Raw genomic sequence first — 18,710 nt, 5'->3', positions numbered from 1 at the left:
TTTTTCAAAGCCTGAAAACCACGTTAAGTGGCCAAGAACAGGAGGAGGAACATTCCAGTTGCCTTTGACCCAGCACCTCCGGGTGCAAGACATGATACAGGGATCCAAAGAAAGGGTTTCTGACTCCTGCTGCAGCGGTCACCAGAATTACTCTGCTGGATTTGCATCAAGAATCTACTTTCTGTACAAACTTTTCAATCATTTTTGCTTTCTCAACCATTAGTGTCAGGCCAAATGGTGCAGCCGGTCACAAACAGCAAAACCTCGTTGCACCACACTGGCCAAAGTAGAAGAAAATCGTGCGGCCATTGGGCTGTCGCGGGTGGGCAGAACTTTGGCCGCGCTCATTTTTGGGTCATCCAAAATTGTCAAACTCAGTATGGATGCAGAACCACGAGACTGCTGTGTATGGAGACACTCTCGTGTGTCTGTACGTTCACCCTCAGCAGTTTACAGCCTGTGATGAGTCCTCAGACCGCTGTATACAGTCCCCAATGCTGAGCTCCCCCTAGTGGTGGCTGCTGGTTGCCAGTTTTATCAGCTGTACAGGAAGCTAGAGAGTTAAGTTCTGGGGTCCCTGTGACTTCACTGTCCCCCCCCCCCCCGTGACAGTCATCTTTCTTTCCTCTCACTCAGGGAAATACATATCTCTCCCCACCCGCATGATGTATGAAGGGGCGCACAGAGCGTCCGATCCTCTATCATGTCTCTGCAAATAGAGAACGTGACCAGAAGTCTGGCACATGGTGAGAAGGCGGTTTTGCTGCTCTCACAATTGCATGTGGCAGAATTTGACAAGAGTTTGCAGGGGAAATCTGCACTGAATTGTGTAGATTTTACCGCTGCAGAAAAAAACTCACAAAATTACCCTGCTCTTGTGCTCCTATGGCTCCATTGCTCATCTTTTAATAGTCGGTCCCCTCCTTTGACATGTGCAGGACACCCCATGCACTTCTATGGGAGATCCGCAGCCTCGATCATACATGTATGGGGTATCCTATGGAGGGATAAGCAGCTGCCAGGCAGATTGGCGCTGACTGTAGCATAAGACATGGGGTCATCCATAAAAGACGAGACATCCAGATGGACTCCAGGGGTCAGAAATGCCGCAATGATCGGAGGAGACATAACTGGAAAAATAAGCCGGGGAACAAGAGGGAAGAGTCTGCTGGATCAGTCCTGTCGGCTTCTCTACTCTGGCGGGGTCTCTCCCTACAACATACTCAAGGAGAGACCCGCCAATCAAGATGAACGGGGGGGAAAAACCCAAATGGGTGCTTCTCCCTCTGTGCGGTTTGTTCTTCATGCTATGTTCTCTCTGGGGTCTGGACAGCATAAAAGCGATTACAGGACCCCTTTAAGAGAGCGAATGTCTGTACGAGTGTCACAATCCTCAATCTATCAAGGCACAAAGAAATAATGGAATCCATCTTAGTTCGAAAGCATATATTATGTGACAAATCATAATTACAGTACAAAATCTCCTAATATTGAGCAGCGTCGTCAGCGAGCGGCCCGGCAGGAGCAGCGTCGTCAGCGAGTGGCCCGGCAGGAGCGGTCATCAGGACCTCGGCTTTAGCTCCTCTGTGTCCGGGAATTCGGCGGCTCCCGCTGGTTTTAACAGGGGACTGCTCTGTGGGATGTTTTTCGTCAGTGTGCCGTATATTCCCAAGGCCTGTGTGAAAAAGGAGAGAGACGTTACCCAGAGGTGAACAGAGATCTTTTACCGCAGCAATGTCCGATCCGGAGCTTTCCAAATCTACAAGTCCAGCATGCCTACTCAGGACATAGTGGGAGTTGTAGTTTTGCCATGAGGCTACTTGCGAGGTGCGCACAGACCTGGGTCACCATGCTGCTGATGTCTCCGGTGTTCGATGGCAGTAGTATCGTGTTGGATTCTTTCGCCAGTTTGGAGAAGGCGGTCACGTACTGTTCTGCGATGGAGAGCGATGCCGCATCGTTACCGTGCTGGAGAGATACAAGACCAGTAAGGTTATTATACCGGACGCCATCCACAGCCATCACCTGTGATTGGAGGATTCAATGTTACATGATTTAGGGGGTAGGACCCTTTGGACGGTCTCCTTTTACTCAATATTTAGCTGTATTTTATATGGAACCAGACTACTGAGACTCACGGGCTATCAGGTCCTGAATGATGGGGCACAGGGACACACCATAGAATCACTGTGCAGCCGTTCTGCCACCTCCGCCTGCATCAGCCTGTGCAGACATCATGACTGTTCCCATTGGGGCTCACAATCTAGATTCCCTACCAGTACGTCTATGGACTGTGGGAGGAAACTGGAGAATCTGGAGGAAACCCAAACGGAGAGAACATGCAAACGCCTTGCAAAATCTCGAAGAGAGGTTAGCTACGTTGAAGATCATTAAGGAAGGTGAAGAGTTCTTAGACAGAGCAGAATTATCTCTTCATGTTACAAAAAGAGAAGAAATTCGAAGTGCACCTGAAGAAACAGAGGAATGGAGACATGTGACCCAGAGAAGCAGGAGGATCAGGAGGCAGTCAGCACCCATACTGCTCAGGAACCAGTACGAGGCTCTCACACAGGAAAACGATGAAGAAATACATCAGGATAAGACTTTGCCCACAAACAGCAACCTTGTACGCCTTCAGAGTCCTCCTGGATGGAGAAAGAAAAATGTTGTGAAGAAGAAACGGAGAGTGGTGGTCATGGGGGATTCCCTGTTGAGAGGAACAGAGGCCGCTATCTGCAGACCGGATATAACCTCAAGAGAAATGTGCTGTCTTCCAGGTGCAAAAAAGATGTCTGACAGGATATCAGGACTCTTCAGACCTACAGATGACTACCCATTCCTGCTACTACATGTGGGGACAAATGACACCGCAAGAAACGCCCTGGAAACCATCTGCAGAGACTTTGAAGACTTAGGCAAGAAAGTGAAAGAACTGGGAGCGCAGGTGGTCTTCTCTTCCATCCTCCCAGTGGATGGCCATGGAACAAGGAGGTGGAATAAGATTCTGCAGGTGAACAACTGGCTACGTCGATGGTGCCGTCAGCAAAGATTTGGATTTATGGATCACGGAGTGAATTACTTATACGATGGACTACTTGCTAGAGATGGGGTGCACCTTACGAAGACTGGAAAGCATGTATTTGGAAGTCGCCTTGCTACACTTGTAAGGAGAGCTTTAAAACTAGAACAACATGGGAAGGGAAGCAAAAGACCAGAAAAAGCCATACACCTGACAAATGCTATTGAGAACTCTGCTATTAGAAGTGGAAAGGAAGAACAAAGACAAAAGAATCTAATTACTAAAAATATTGGAGAAAGAGAAACCAATCACAAACTAAAATGTTTCTATACTAATGCACAAAGCATGGGCAACAAACGAGAATTGGAACTACTAACACAGGAAAAGAAATATGATGTCATTGGAATCACTGAAACTTGGTGGGACGATACACAAGATTGGAATACAAGGATAGAAGGATACAACTTATTTGCTAGAAACAGACTTGATAAACGAGGAGGGGGTGTCGCATTGTATGTTAGAAACGCGTATATCTGCACAGAGATTGAAGCTTCAGAGACTGGGAGTTCTGTGGAAACTGTTTGGGTAAGGTTACAAGGACAGAACAATGGAAAGGACACCATTGTAGGCATTTACTACAGGCCGCCTGTGCAAGCTGAAGATATGGATGAACTCTTTATGCATCAAATGGCCAAGTTCTCCAAAAAATATGACATAGTTGTCATGGGAGATTTCAACTATCCAGACATTTGTTGGGAATCTCTCTCAGGCAAAACTAACAGGTCAAGGAAATTCTTATCCTCTCTTGCTGACAACTTTATCTTCCAAAAGGTAAGGGAGAAAACAAGGGGAACTGCTACCTTGGATCTAATCCTTATAAACAGGGAGGAAATGGTTGAGGAGGTAAAAGTGGCTGGGACCCTAGGAGGTAGCGACCATGCTATTTTAGAATTTTGGATAACTAGAGGAGGAAGACCTGTCAAGACTCAGACGTCAAGGTTAGATTTCAGAAAGGCAGATTTTAAGGGATTCAGAAAGAGAATTGGAGGGATCCAATGGCTGGATATCCTTAAGGACAAAAATGTCCAGGAAGGATGGGAAATCTTGAAAAATGAAATTCTCAAAGCACAATTGTTAACAATTCCGAAAAGAGGGAAGAATAGGAAGCATTTAAGGAAGCCAGGATGGATGAACACAGAACTTAAGCACATGCTAAAAAGGAAGAAGGAGATGTTTATAAAATGGAAAGAGGGAGGCATATCTAAAGAAGAATATAATGCTGTCTGCAGAACCTGCAGGGCACAAATCAGATTAGCTAAAGCGGACAATGAATTGAGGCTTGCAAGAGACGTCAAAAGCAATAATAAAGAATTTTGGGGATATGTCAAAAGTAAAAGAAAAGTCAAAGATGCTATAGGATTTTTACAGGATGAAAATGATGAAATGGTAAGACAGGATGTTGAGAAGGCCGAACTTTTAAATTCCTATTTTGCATCTGTTTTCTCTCAGAAAGGAAATGTAACATCAACTGTTCTTTACTGTCCTATTAAGGGAATAGAAGAATCCAGGATATCTATAAACAGAAAGATAGTGAGGAAACACTTAGCTAACCTAAATGAATTCAAGTCTCCAGGTCCAGATGAATTACACCCCAGAGTTCTGAAGGAGATAGCAGAAGAAATTTCTGAACCCCTCTCCATAATCTTTGAAAATTCTTGGAGAACAGGAGAAGTCCCAGAAGACTGGAGAAGAGCAAATGTTGTTCCTATCTTCAAAAAGGGGAAGAAGTTGGACCCAGGTAACTATAGGCCGGTGAGTGTGACTTCTATACCAGGAAAGATCGTTGAACAAATTATTAAACAACATGTATGTAAGTACCTGGATAAGAATGAAGTGATTAAACAGAGTCAGCATGGGTTTGTAACTAATAAGTCATGTCAGACTAACTTAATTTCCTTAAGGAAAAAAAAAATTTTTTGTCAGCTCACCAAACCGTAGCAAATGCGAAGTCTGGAGGAATGCAATCAATCCCGGGCGGTGCAGGGAACTTGGATTCCGGAAAATCTTGTAGGCACAATACTTAGGAGATGTTCCAGCAACTTCGACCAAAGGATGGTTAAAATCAAAAGACTTAATTCCAAAAAAATGATTAAAAACAGAATAGATGCATAAAAAACATATGGTTCACCAATGTGGCAGACGCTTACGCGTTTCGGACTAGAGGGTCCTTACTCATAGCTTAACATCTTACAAATAAGCATATACCTATATACACTTGCTGGCGGTCCACAATAGCAGGAAGGGAGGATTTTCTCCACCATACAAAAAAAAAAAAAAAAAAAAGCATAGTATCAGTACTTGTAGGGTTAATATAATAGAAACTGTCCCAAACCCCAAGAGGGGAGGTGATAGGAAAAAGGAATTGCACCGTAAAGAAGCAATGTGGATTTTTAAGTTAAAAACACGATATCCCGCAGGCATGAATTTAAAATCTGATCTTTTATATATATATGATTAAGATGATGTGGTGATTTCCTCCATGTTAAGATACTATGCCTTTTTTTTTTTTTTTTTTTGTATGGTGGAGAAAATCCTCCCTTCCTGCTATTGTGGACCTCCACCCATTTTATTTCCCTCCCGCTTTACTTCAGCCAGCAAGTGTATATAGGTATATGCTTATTTGTAAGATGTTAAGCTATGAGTAAGGACCCTCTAGTCCGAAACGCGTAAGCGTCTGCCACATTGGTGAACCATATGTTTTTATGCATCTATTCTGTTTTTAATCATTTTTTTGGAATAAAGTCTTTTGATTTTAACCATCCTTTGGTCAAAGTTGCTGGAACATCTCCTAAGTATTGTAACTTAATTTCCTTGTATGACAGAATCACTGATTGGGTGGATCAGGGAAATGCTGTAGATATAGTATATCTTGTGCAGCACGGTGGTCTTGCAGCACTGGAGTCCTTGGTTCAAATCCCACCAAGGACAACATCTGCAAGGAGTTTGTATGTTCTCCCCGTGTTTGCGTGGGTTTCCTCCGGGTTCTCCGGTTTCCTCCCACATTCCAAAGACATACTGATAGGGAATTTAGATTGTGAGCCCCATCAGGGACAGTGATGATAATGTGTGTAAAGCGCTGTGGAATATGTTAGCGCTATATAAAAATAAAGATTATTATAAGATTATAATATATTGACTTCAGCAAAGCATTTGACAAAGTATCTCACAATCCTTATTGAAAAATGACTAAGTATGGAATGGACAAGGCAACTGTTAGGTGGATTCATAACTGGCTTAGTGATCGGACCCAAAGAGTGGTCGTAAATGGCTGCACATCCAGTTGGAAGAATGTCTCAAGTGGGGTACCACAGGGCTCTGTCCAGGGCCCTGTATTGTTCAACATCTTTATCAACGATTTAGATGAAAGAATTGAGGGTAAACTATTAAATTTGCTGATGACACAAAGCTAGGAGGGATAGCTAATACTAGAGAAGAGAGAGAGAGGATTCAAAAAGATATAAATAAACTGGAGCAGTGGGCAGCAACTAACAGAATGCATTTTTCCCTGTTAAAAACCAAAGTACTACATCTGGGCAATAAAAATGAAAGAAGCATATACAGAATGGGAGGAATAGGGCTAAGCAACAACACATGTGAAAAAGACTTGGGTATACTAATAGATCACAGACTGAATATGAGTCAACAGTGTGATGCAGCAGCAAAAAAGGGAAATGCAATTCTAGGATGTATTAACAGAAGCATACAGTCTAGATCACGTGAAGTCATTATTTCCCTCTACTCCTCTTTGGTCAGACCTCATCTGGAATACTGTGTCCAGTTTTGGGCGCCAAGACATAAACAAACTGAAGCAAGTTCAGAAAAGAGAAACCAGAATGGTGACCCGTCTGCAAACCCTGTCTTAGGCCTCTTTCACACTTCAGTTTTTTGCATCAGTTCAAATCCGCCAAAAAGTCAGAGAAGCGGATCCGTTCTCAACTGATGTGAACGGATGGCACAGGATCCGTTTTCAGATGGATCCTGAAAATGAGGAAATAAAGGAACTGCTGGCCGGGAAGGAGAGAAGGAGAGAAGGAGAGGGGGAGAGGGAGAGGGAGAGGGAGAGAATTTTTTTTTTTTTTGTCCGGCACCCAGAAAGAATTTCGGGTTAAATGTGTGTCTGGAGGATCCGCCAGAAAAAAAAAACGTTGCAAGCTCCGTTTTGAAATCTTTGAGGATGGTGACGGACAGCAACTTTTGGCGGATCCTCAAAAAAAACGGATGCAACAGACAGCAATCCGTCACAATCCGCCATTAATGAAAGTCAATGGGGAAAAAAAAAACGGATCCTCAAAAGAAAATTGAGGATCCGTTTTTTTCAAAACCTGGCGGATTGTGACTGATTGTAAAAAACTGAAGTGTGAAAGAGGCCTTATGAGGAAAGGTTGCAGGATTTGGGAATGTTTAGCTTGCAGAAGAGAAGACTGAGAGGAGATTTAGTAGCTGTCTACAAATATCTCAAGGGCTGTCACATTGTAGAAGTATCATCTTTATTCTCATTTGCACAAGGAAAGACTAGAAGCAATGGGATGAAACTGAATGGGAGGAGACACAGATTAGATATTAGAAAAAACTTTTTGACAGTTAGAGAGATCAATGAGTGGAACAGGCTGTCACGAGAAGTGGTGAGTTCTCCTTCAATGGAAGTCTTCAAACAGAGGCTGGACAGACATCTGACTGGGATGATTTAGCAAATCCTGCTTCGAGCAGGGGGTTGGACAAGATGGCCCAGGAGGTTCCTTCCAACTCTACGATTCTATGTTGTCCTTGGTGGGATTTGCTAGGACCCAACAGTGCTAACCCACTGAGCCATTGTGCTAACCACTGAGCCATCATAGGCATATTATGATTATTGTATTCATATTTTTAAGAGGTGGTGCTGGGTATTTGAAAAGGAGAGACCCTTTAAGCTTTCTTTGCATAAAACCCATTTATTACAGGTTGACCCCCTTAAGGCTGGGCCTACATGGCTAATATTGTGTCACACGTCCATTGACCAAACCGGAGAGCGATATCTGAAAAGAGCGGTCCATCCGGTGTAGCCTTCATTGTATTCACACCCCTTCAAGAAAATATCTCCATCACATAAGTATGAAGCTGGACAGATAGATCCTATAGCACTGAAAGCACGGGAATATGTAATGTCAGGGAGGGCTCCGGAGACGTTACCTGCTGAGTGAGGGAATCGGCCACCACACGTATTGCCTCGCCCCGAGCCTTAGCCTTGGCTAGGATTGCATTTGCTTCACCTGATAGAAAAAAAAAAGTGAATTAAAAAAAAACTTAAGTGTCCATAAACTTTACAGTCTACAGATCTACCATATGTAAAATTGAGGGCAAAGCGGGAAGACATTTTCCTTGGGTCAAATGCACAGAGCAAATCAACACTTAACCCGTTACCGACCTGAGGTATTTTTGCTTTTGCGGTTTCATTTTTCGCTCCCCTTCTTTCCCAGAGCCATAACTTTTTTATTTTTCGTCAATATGGCCGTGTGAGGGCTTGTTTTTTGCATGCTGGGCTGAGGTTTTTAATGATACCACTTTGGTGCAGATAAGATGTTTTGATCGCTCATTATTGCATTTTATTGCAATGTCGCGGCGACCAAAAAAAAAAAAATTAAAACCGCCAGAATTACTTTCTCGCTGCGCCGTTTAGCGATCGGGTTAATCCTTTTTTCATTGATAGATCGGGCGATTCTGAACGCGTCGATACTGAATATGTGTATGCGTGATTTTTTTTCTATTTTATTTTGAATGGGGCGACGTGAACTTTTACATTTTACTTTTTGCATGCTTCAATAGTCTCCAAGGGAGACTAGAAGCTTCCGTACTTTGATCGCCTCTGCCACATACAGGTGATGATCAGATTGCCTCTATATAGCAGAAATGCTCACTTGCTACGAGTGTCGACCACCGAGCAGCGCTCATAGCAATCCGGCTATGACAACCAGAGTTTTGCTGCAAACCTCTGGTTGTCATGCCAACCCATCGGTAACCCGCAATCACGAGAAAAGGTCATCAATGGGCGGTATTTTCGGTATTTTAAAGCGCGAGAAACGGATTCTCCGTTTTGTGGACAGGTCCGCCAGTATATGAAATTTAAAGGAACAGAAGTCTGGAAAAAAGGAGATAAGATATATAGATAGATAGCGCGCACGAGAGAGATGGAGAGAGAGAGAGCTAGAGAGAGCTAGAGAGAGAGCTATATATATATATATATATATATATATATATATATATATATATATATATATATATATACACACACATATAGAGAGAGAGATATATAGAGAGACAGAGAGCGCTCTCTCGCGCTCGCTCTCTCTCAGAGCGAGAGAGAGAGCGCAAATTTTTTCGCCGCTTCCAGAACGCCGTTACGGGTTAAAATGCATTAAAGGAAAGATCTTGCGGGCATGCGCAGTTTAAAATAGCGGTCTGCCGCTGGAAAAAAAATGTTCCTTTTCCGTCTACTCAAGACGGTGGATGCTAAAATTCCAAACGGATCCGTCAGAAAACAGATGCAACGGACGACTATCAGTCATAATCCGCCGCTAATGCAAGTCTATGGGGTAAAAAAACGGATCCGCCAAGAAAATGGCGGATCCGCTTTTTTATAAAAATGGTGGATTTTGACTGATGTCAAACAACTGAACTGTGAAATAGACTTTACATTGCAGAAATGGATCAGTTTTTTCACACTTTGGCAGATTTCAACTGACGTCAAACAACTGAACTGTGAAACAGGCCTTAAATGCTGCTGTCAGAAAATAACAGCGGCATTTAGCAGATTAACAGCCGCCTTATGAATCCCGATTCCACCCGCGGCTGTTAGAGGCACATGTCAGCTGTTCAAAACAGCTGACATGTGCAGGGAAAGATGTGGGCTCAGCGCCGGAGTCGACAAAGGGAGGGAGTCTCACGTGGGCGTACTATTACTCTCAATGTCAGAAAGGGGTGAAAGAGTAACAATCGTTTTAATCTTCATTTCATAAATTAATAGTGCACATGAAAATAAGCAACTTTGTAATATATCTTATCAGAGAAATCTGCTGGTTTCACTCTCAATTCAGGGTTAAAAGTGATATTCAGTGAAGAGAGATTTTCACTTTACTGAGAAACGAGATGACAGTTGGTGATCAAAGTTCTATAACTGTCAGGAGAACTGGCCGCAGAATGTCTATGTCGGCCTCTAGCTCCTCCCCCTCCATGGAATTTTAAAAGCACCAACTGTAATCTTGTATCTTGGTAATGTGGAAAATTGTCTTCACTGAATACAGATTTACCCATGAAAATGTGAATGAAGCAGATGATTTCTTTGATCGGACATATTACAAAGTTGTTATTTCCATGTGTACTATTGATTGATTGATTGATTGAGAGAAAAGAATAAACAGACAGTTGCCAAATGAAGTTGTAGTCATATATTACATCTGACAAGCCAATGATAGAGGTCAGAAGGGGATACTGGGGACGTGCCGTAGTGCAGACCTAGTGGGGTTATAAGTCAATCTCAGCATATGAAGATGAATGCGAGTCCAGACTCTCCTCAAGTGCTGGTGGTTCTCCTCCGAAGTCTGGGGTGACCAATGAGCCATGGTGGGCGACTAATTCCGCTCAGACACTTACCTGCAGCTCTGTTAATCTGCTCTGCTCGCTCTGCCTCTGAGGCCAAGATCTGGGCCTGCTTATGCCCCTCGGCCACATTGATGGCAGATTCTCTGGTTCCTTCAGATTCTAACACCATCGCCCTCTTCCGACGCTCGGCTTCAACCTGAGGAGACATTAATAATTGTATCTCATGTTCGACAATTCGATGACGTTACACAGAAGAACAAACTGCCCCAGGAAGAAGCCAACAGGCGAAACCCAGGGTCAAGTAGAAGTTGGCGTTCCGCGTGTTTTACATTTTTATGTGTTAACATATTTATACTTGGGGGTAAAATAATAAAACTCATCTGCTCTATGTCAAGTCTTGGGGGTGATCGCTGGTGCAACTACTGGTCTCAGGAAGACTGATAGAACCATCATTGGATAAAAACATTGATATTGGAAGTGTGATGAGGAGGAAGGATCCTGGATGTTGTGGAGTCTGCACTAACGATTGTGTATTTGGTAAAGTTGTGTTTTACTGTATGCAGTAAAATAAAGCCTCCAAAGACGGAACTGAATTTGGTTCCTGCGGCAGCTCCTCTCCTACAGGCGGCCCTTCTCCTGCGGCGGCTCCGTTCCTACAGGCGGCTCCTGTGGCAGCTCCTCTCCTACAGGTGTCTCCTGCGGCAGCTCCTCTCCTACAGGCGGCTCCTGTGGCAGCTCCTCTCCTACAGGCGGCCCTTCTCCTGCGGCGGCTCCCATTCCTACAGGTGGCTCATGTGGCAGCTCTTCTCCTACAGGAGGCCCTTCTCCTGCGGCGGCTCTGTTCCTACAGACGGCTCCTGCAGCAGCTCCAGTCCTACAGGCGGCTCCTGTGGCAGCCCTTCTCCTGCAGCGGCTCCTGTCCTACAGGTGGCGGCTCCTGTGGCATCTCCTCTCCTTCAGGCGGCTCCTACGTCATCTCTGCTTTTATAGGCAGCTTCTAGGGCTCTGCTTCTATAGGCGGGTCCTGTGGCGTCTCAGCTCCTATAGGCATCCTCTGTGCTGCCTACACAAGTCTCCTGTGGTATCTCAGCTCCTATAGGAGTCTCCGCTCCTATAGGCCACTCCTACGGTATTTCCGTGCCTACAGGAGTCTCCTGTGGCACCTCAGCTCCTGTAAGACTCTCCATGGTGTCTCCGCTCCAATAGGTGCCTTCTGTGGTTCTGCTTCTATAGGCGGATCCTGTAACATCTCCATTACTGGGTGATAACTCTTTGTACTATTTTATCTGACGCTCTGGGGTTAACAGGACCCAGGTTACACACAATCAGGTGGTGCAGAGTGAGTTTGGACATAAGATTGAAAAAATGGAAAGTTATGCACCTGGGCACTTATAACCGATGGGCATCATATGTTCTAGAGTATAGCTAGGAGAGTCACTTGTAGAGAAGCATCTGGGTGTCAATCAGCGGCTGCTTGTGCCCCATAACTCATTCATATCTATAAGAGGTACAAAGCAGCTCAGCCGCAGTGTAAAGCATGGTGGCAGGACCAGCACTGTGCAGGGAAATACTGTGAAGAAACCTCTTCATTTTAGGATAGGCAGGAGTCCTACAATTCGTACTCTGACCAATCATACATCGGTAGCATGTCCTAGTTACATATCAAGAGATCGTAATGAGATTGTAATACCTCTTAAAGGGAACCCGGCAGCAAGAATCAGACCCCGGGCGCGTTACTGCAGCCGTGTATATTACTGTGAAATGCTGCAGCAGTGAACAGAAAACATACTTTGGTGCCGAGGACAAGGCGACCAAGACAACAAGTCCAAAACTTCTCTAATTAGGGGAACAGGGGGAGGAGAAGTGTCAGTCTAGGGTAGAGGGACAGCGAGGAGCAGCCGGGGATCTGCCTCTTGGACTACTTGCCCTAGTTGCATAGTGCTTGGCATCAAAGCATGTTGCATCCGAAAGGCAACGAAAACATCATAGTAACACATACAAGGCGGCAATAGCACAGACCATGTCCGATTCACAATGCCGTAGTTTAGGATCTCTTACAGGTTCCCTTTAAAACAGAAAGCCCTCTTTAGCTTTACGATTAAGCTTCGTGTAGCAGTTGTCTGCCGGGGGGCACAGGAGGACCTACCTGCATCTGCATGGCCTCCCTCACTTTTGGTGGCACGTGGATGTCCTTAATTTCATATCGCAGACACTTGATGCCCCAATAATCAGAAGCCTGGTTAATGGCGTCCACAATATGGGAGTTGAGTGATTCCCTCTCCTGATTCATTCAGAAACATGAAAAGAAACAAATGGATTAGAAAACAAAAATGGGACATTATAGAAATTCATTAAGAATTGTTTCGCTGTCCATTTCCCAACTTTGAACTCTTAGGAAGGTTGGGGGTCTAAGCAGCCGGAAAACCAGCAAATCCACAATATAAACCATCCCATGGACATCCCATAAATATTATTTATGTTACATCTATTTCAAAGAGTTTTCCGGTTTCGTAAATACCACCATCTGGTTTAAAAAAGTAAAACTGTACTTTACTCACCCTCCCCAGGTCCAACGCCGAGTCTCCGCTGCTATGCTCGGTGCCAATTATTGTTTGCAGTGCTGACATCATGTTGACACTGCTGCAGCCAATCAGTGAGCTCAGCATCTCATTCCACCAACTGGGGAAGAGCTCACCGACTGGCAGCAGTACTATCGATGTGGCGTCAGCGCTGCAGACAATACCAGACACTGTGAGCGGCGGCATAGACTCAGCTGGACCCAGGGAGGGCGAGTAAACCACAGTCCTGCATTACAAGGAAGAGAAACTAGTGACAAAAGATAAACTTACCCGGAAAACCTTGTCTAATGTCAGTTTTCCAAGCTCAGATCGCATGGTGGTCTGTGCCAGCTGAGTGACAGCGTATTCTGGATCTTCCACACCGTAACTGGCCTGAACACAAGCGACAAGACATAGAATGGCTGAAGCTACAGATGCTATATATTAAATGTCTAGTGTAGAAAAAAATGATTTATCATTGATAATGGAAAGTATGAAGCTAAAAACACATCCCGATCTAGATCTGCTCTCACATCTGTGGATTTTATGCAATGTATCAGTATCGAAAATCCCATGTGGGTTTAAAGAGGACCTTTCACTAGTTAAAGCGAGTTAAACTGGTCATAATGTGGAAGAGTGGCTGCAGAGCTGAGTAATACATAGTTTTTATTGGTATAGAGCAGAGCTGAGTGCGATTACAAACACTTCCAGATCTCATGTCATGGCAGTCACTGTGGAGGAGAATACATACCTGAGTGTACAGCTGAGCATCATTACAAACACTTCCAGATCTCCTCTAATTGCAGTCAGTGTAGGGGAAGGGGAGGAGAATACATAACTGACAGTATAACCAAATTTCATTACAAACATTTCCAGATATCCCTCCTTGCAGTCAGTATGAGGAGAGAAGAATACATAGCTGAGTATACACTCTCCTCATACTGACTGCAAGGAGAGGATATCTGGCCGAGTGTCATTACAGTTGTCGATATAGGGGAAGGAAACTATGTAGCTGAGTGTATGGCAGAGTGTCATTACAAATTCCTCCAGATCTTCTCTCGCAGCAGTCAGTGTTGGGAGGAGGAGAATACATAGCTAAGTGTATAACCAATTGCCATTACAAACACAGGTTCCGCTCACAGATCCACAACTCCCCCACACTGTCCAGAGTGGAGATTGGGAAGCGTTTGTAATTGTACTCAGCTCTCCTATATCCCTTCTACAGTGACTGCTGTGAAAGGAGGTATAGAAGTGTGTGCGATCACACTCAGCTATGCTGTACTCCCTCCACACTTACACAGCCTTGACAGGAGATCTGGAGGCTTGTATTATCACACTCAGCAATGCTGAGTCCACCACCCCCATACCTCTCTATACACACACACACACACACACACACACACACACACAAAGATCTGGAAGTGTTTGTAATCACACTGGGCTTTGATCAATACTACACAATTGCTGCAGAGATCAGGGTTGGGAGTAGAGTTGTCTTTCAGGAGAACACCTGTTCTGACTGTCTGGAGGAGGGTTCTTTTTCCCCTGCATGACACTGACCAATCGTTAGCAGGAGACTTCAAGCAGGGGACAAAGTAAACACCCCCAGAGAAGAATCTCTGGTAACGTCCCCTTTGACTTATAAACTATAAATATTTCTGCAAAGGAGAAGAGAAATTAAAAAAATAAAAACTACATTTTATTCAGCTCTACAGCCGCTAGACTGCATTCTTTGATCAAAAAGTGCAAAAGCCTCCAACCACATCAAGGTGACCTTTTAATACGGATGGTCCCTAACCACTAAATGTCCTACCTCTACATGTGCCAAACCAGCTTCATCTGAATGGGGAGTGAAAAGGAAAAGAGACATAGCTTGCAATTAAAGCCTTGTGTGGGGAAAATGGGTGTAGAAGGGAGGTGGGTCATTAGTGTTTAGGAACCATCCATATTTAGCTACACCATGACGTGGTTGGAGGGTTTTGCGCCAAACGCTAGGTACCTTACATTTTTAATGTTTGCAGCAATATTGGAGATCATGTATTCATTAGTCGCAGTGTGATGACGCACCGTGTCTCTATATGTTCAGTGTTGCAGTTGCTGTATCCCCCGATATCACAGAAAGACAAGTGTGCAGAGAAGGAGGAGGGAGGCTCACCTTATAAGGGTCCATGACACGTAGGTAAAGGACTCCATCTATCTGTAAGGTCACATTGTCTGTAGAGAGAGAAAGGACATCATTCGTCATCATTAGTAACCAGCACTGAGGGTCTCACCGCAGCAACATCGGGGTCCTGCTCCTCACTCATGACTTAATGATCTATTCAGCAGCTTCTTAGTTATGTTAACCCAATATACAGAGCAGAAGAGCGGTTACAGCCGCTGCTCTCATTACGGTGACTATATCTGCGCCGGCACTGGAACACTGCTGGCGGAATAAACTTCATTTTCTCCCTATATCTGCAGGGTAACAGCATTTTTTTCTGGCGACAGGTTCCCTTTAACTTCATTGTACTGAGCATATTATTTTATCCTTTTCTTCCCCTTCTTCCAAGAGCCATAACTTTTTTATTTTTCTGTCCCCATAGCCATATAAGGGTTTGTTTTTTTGAGGGACAAGTTGCACTTTTGAATGGCACCATTGATTTTAACTTATAGTTTACTGGGAAACAGGAAAAACATCCGAAATGAGTACGAACATTTTTTTTTTCATTTTTGTAGACATTTTCTGAGCCCAGTAATGATTTCATTTTTCGGGATCGGGGTCTAGGTGATGGCTTTTAATGCGCCCTGAGCTGAAGTTTTTACTGATAGCATTTTGGGGTAGATACGATGTTTTGATCGCCTCTTATTGCAATGTTGCGACGGTCAAAGAAATGTAATTCTGGAGTTCCGATTATTTTTTCTTGCGCCATTTACAGATCCGATTATTTTATATATTTTGATAGCTCGGGTGTTTCTGAAGGCAGCGATACCAAATATGCGTTTGTTTTTTGTTTTTTTTTCAATGCAGCAAAAAAGGGGGTGATTTGAATTTGTGCTATTTTTTAAAAAATTTTAATAACTTTTTTTTTTTTCCCCACTTTTTACATTATTTAATAGTTCCCTTAGGAGACTTAGAGCTGTAATCGTCCGATAGCTTTCGCTATACCCAGCGGGGCTTCAGCGCTGCTACGTGTAGCAGAAATCACGATCTGCTATGAACGTTGGTCATGAGCCGACATTAAAAGGAGGATCGTAAAGACAGGTACAGGGATCATCAGCAGACCCCCGGCTTTCATGAAAACCTATCTGCGCACCTCGATCACATGACGGGGACGCCCAGTGGGCAGGATTTATGACATGCTTCCAGCCAATGAGTGTTAAATGCCGGGTTCAGCGATTAACAGTGGAATTGATTAACAGACAAAGGTGGAAGGGGAACACCAATCCACCTGTGGCTGTTAAAAGCACATCATGATTAAATCCGTTGTTGTGTGGGGGAAAAAACACGGGCTCAGCGTCAGAGCCCATATCAAAGTCAAGGACACAGCATATGACGTAAATATACGGTTAAGGCAGGGGATGAAAACTTTAGAGGATTATGACTCCATTAGTGTATGGAATTAAAAAACATAAATCCAATATTGACCAGTCCATCATCACGCCCGGCGTCACACCACAGGACAATCTCAATGGTTTCTGTCACATAGAATAAAATGAAAAGATCTGAAGGTATCAGGAGAGACTCACCCAGGCTGACGGCGGACTGCTCAGGAACGTTGATCACGATCTCCTTCAGGCTCTGTACATATCGGATACGATCTAGAAATGGAATGAGGAGGTTCAGACCCTGAAAAGACAAAAGAAAAACTGTAACACGGGTAATACCAGTGACATTCTGTATAAAGCCGGGGTCAGACTTGCGAAAAACTCGCACGAGTCTCGCGTTTCAATACTCGGTACTGCCACCGGCACTCAGAACCGGAGCGCTCAGCTGCAGTGCCAGGTATTGAGACGCGAGACTCGTGCAAGTTTCTCGCAAGTGTGACTCCGGCCTCAGACACATTAGTGCACAAGTCTAGTGGTGCATAGTACAATGGTGGGAGTGGGGGGTAAGATGGTGATGACATAAAACAGGGAACAAGCCCAAAATAACCCATAAAATTAATTCATTGGTGTATGGCTAATGTGCCCACTTACAGGTCTATACAGTAATCCACAAGGATTCAGACTATTCGGATGTGTTCATATTCGGTTTACAGCCTATATAAGGGATATTTTGGGAGGGTAACCACATAGACCCCTCACAAAGGACGAGACGTTGGCGATTATATGGTGACCAAGGTACAGAGGTCACCCTTTTGACCTTAGCTGGGTGATTAATAATAATAATAATCTTTATTTTTATATAGCGCTAACATATTCTGCAGCGCTTTACAGTTTGCACACATTTCATCACTGTCCCCGATGGGGCTCACAATCTAAATTCCCTATCAGTATGTCTTTGGAGTGTGGGAGGAAACCGGAGTGCCCGGAGGAAACCCACGCAAACACGGGGAGAACATACAAACTCCTTGCAGATGTTGTCCTTGGTGGGATTAGACCTCTGTAGATACATCAGGCTTCTCCGCTGGGAGATTCTCTTAATTTACACGTCAGACGTGATGGGAACAATCCCTTAATCACATCGCAACTTCCTTTCTGTATACAGATAATCTAGAAGTAAATCCAGCACCCACCGGCTCCAAAATGCGGTGAAATCTGCCCATGCGCTCCACCACCCAGGCCTCCTGCTGGGGGACAAACAGGACCACCGTATTCATTGGAAGTCCAGAGGACGCGTAACGCTGCACCTCAACGTTCCATGCTCTTGGACCACTGACTTGGGAGCCCTGCGGAGAATAAGAAATGACAGGAGATCACAGCAAAAAAATAAATAAATCCGAACCGTAGAGATACTGGAAAGTGCTGGGGACCTCATCAAAAGCAACAGTGCCTGTAATATAAAGTGTACAAGCACCTGGCAGAACTAAACGACTCGCCTGTGCTCTACTTCTGCTGTCAAGCACTCACTATTTTCCTGCTGAGCTTACACACACACACACACAAGAAAAAAAAAAATCAGTGCTGCAGTGTAAAGCATGGAGGAAAAGGGGCATGTGAAACCCGATCTGGCCACACAAAATCTCATCTATCAGAACTGTCATCTGAGCCCAGTCTCCATACCTGTCCATGCGCACAGTCACCCCGCACTATACATCCCCTGTACATAGCAATGCTTAGAGGGCAGGGTCACAGATCAGCAGATACAGAAGGACAATCACAGGGTTAACGTTTGCCATTCTAGGCCCCAGCGTCCGTCCTCACCATCAACAGGGCGCCCCCGGCCCGGCTCACTGCCCGCAGCATGTCCCCGCTTCGATCCCGCACTTTCTTCTACTGCAACCTGCGTGCAACCTCTCCAGCGGCGCCGGAAAGTGACGTCACTGTCAGACGAGGACTCAAATGCAGAAGGATGAGAC

At 44.5% G+C, this 18,710-nt stretch overlaps 1 protein-coding gene across 1 annotated transcript; it reads right to left on the bottom strand.

Annotated features, from left to right (window-relative positions):
• Positions 1-1,431: 1,431 nt before the first annotated feature.
• On the bottom strand, positions 1,432-18,710 carry STOML2 (stomatin like 2). The gene is made up of 10 exons (XM_073553152.1): positions 18,556-18,710; positions 17,928-18,080; positions 16,939-17,038; positions 15,365-15,423; positions 13,501-13,602; positions 12,798-12,932; positions 10,703-10,847; positions 8,246-8,325; positions 1,840-1,968; positions 1,432-1,675 (listed from the first exon to the last, which is right to left on the bottom strand). Exons 1-10 carry the CDS (start codon positions 18,595-18,597, stop codon positions 1,562-1,564), a joined length of 1,059 nt encoding a protein of 352 aa, XP_073409253.1. The 5' UTR covers positions 18,598-18,710; the 3' UTR covers positions 1,432-1,561.

This window comes from Dendrobates tinctorius, unplaced genomic scaffold, assembly GCF_039654945.1.
Source record: "Dendrobates tinctorius isolate UK_male_01 unplaced genomic scaffold, ASM3965494v1 ptg000197l, whole genome shotgun sequence".
Classification (NCBI taxonomy): Eukaryota; Metazoa; Chordata; class Amphibia; order Anura; family Dendrobatidae; genus Dendrobates; species Dendrobates tinctorius.
This window is presented reverse-complemented; position numbering and strand designations above follow the sequence as displayed.

Excerpts from the sequence above, each read along its gene's own strand:
- STOML2 (XM_073553152.1), bottom strand. The coding sequence starts at position 18,597 with ATGCTGCGGGCAGTGAGCCGGGCCGGGGGCGCCCTGTTGATG. Across the intron at positions 18,081-18,555 it reads CCGGGGGCGCCCTGTTGATG|GGCTCCCAAGTCAGTGGTCC; the intron begins GTGAGGACGGAC and ends TATTCTCCGCAG. Across the intron at positions 1,969-8,245 it reads CCGATTCCCTCACTCAGCAG|CACGGTAACGATGCGGCATC; the intron begins GTAACGTCTCCG and ends GTATCTCTCCAG.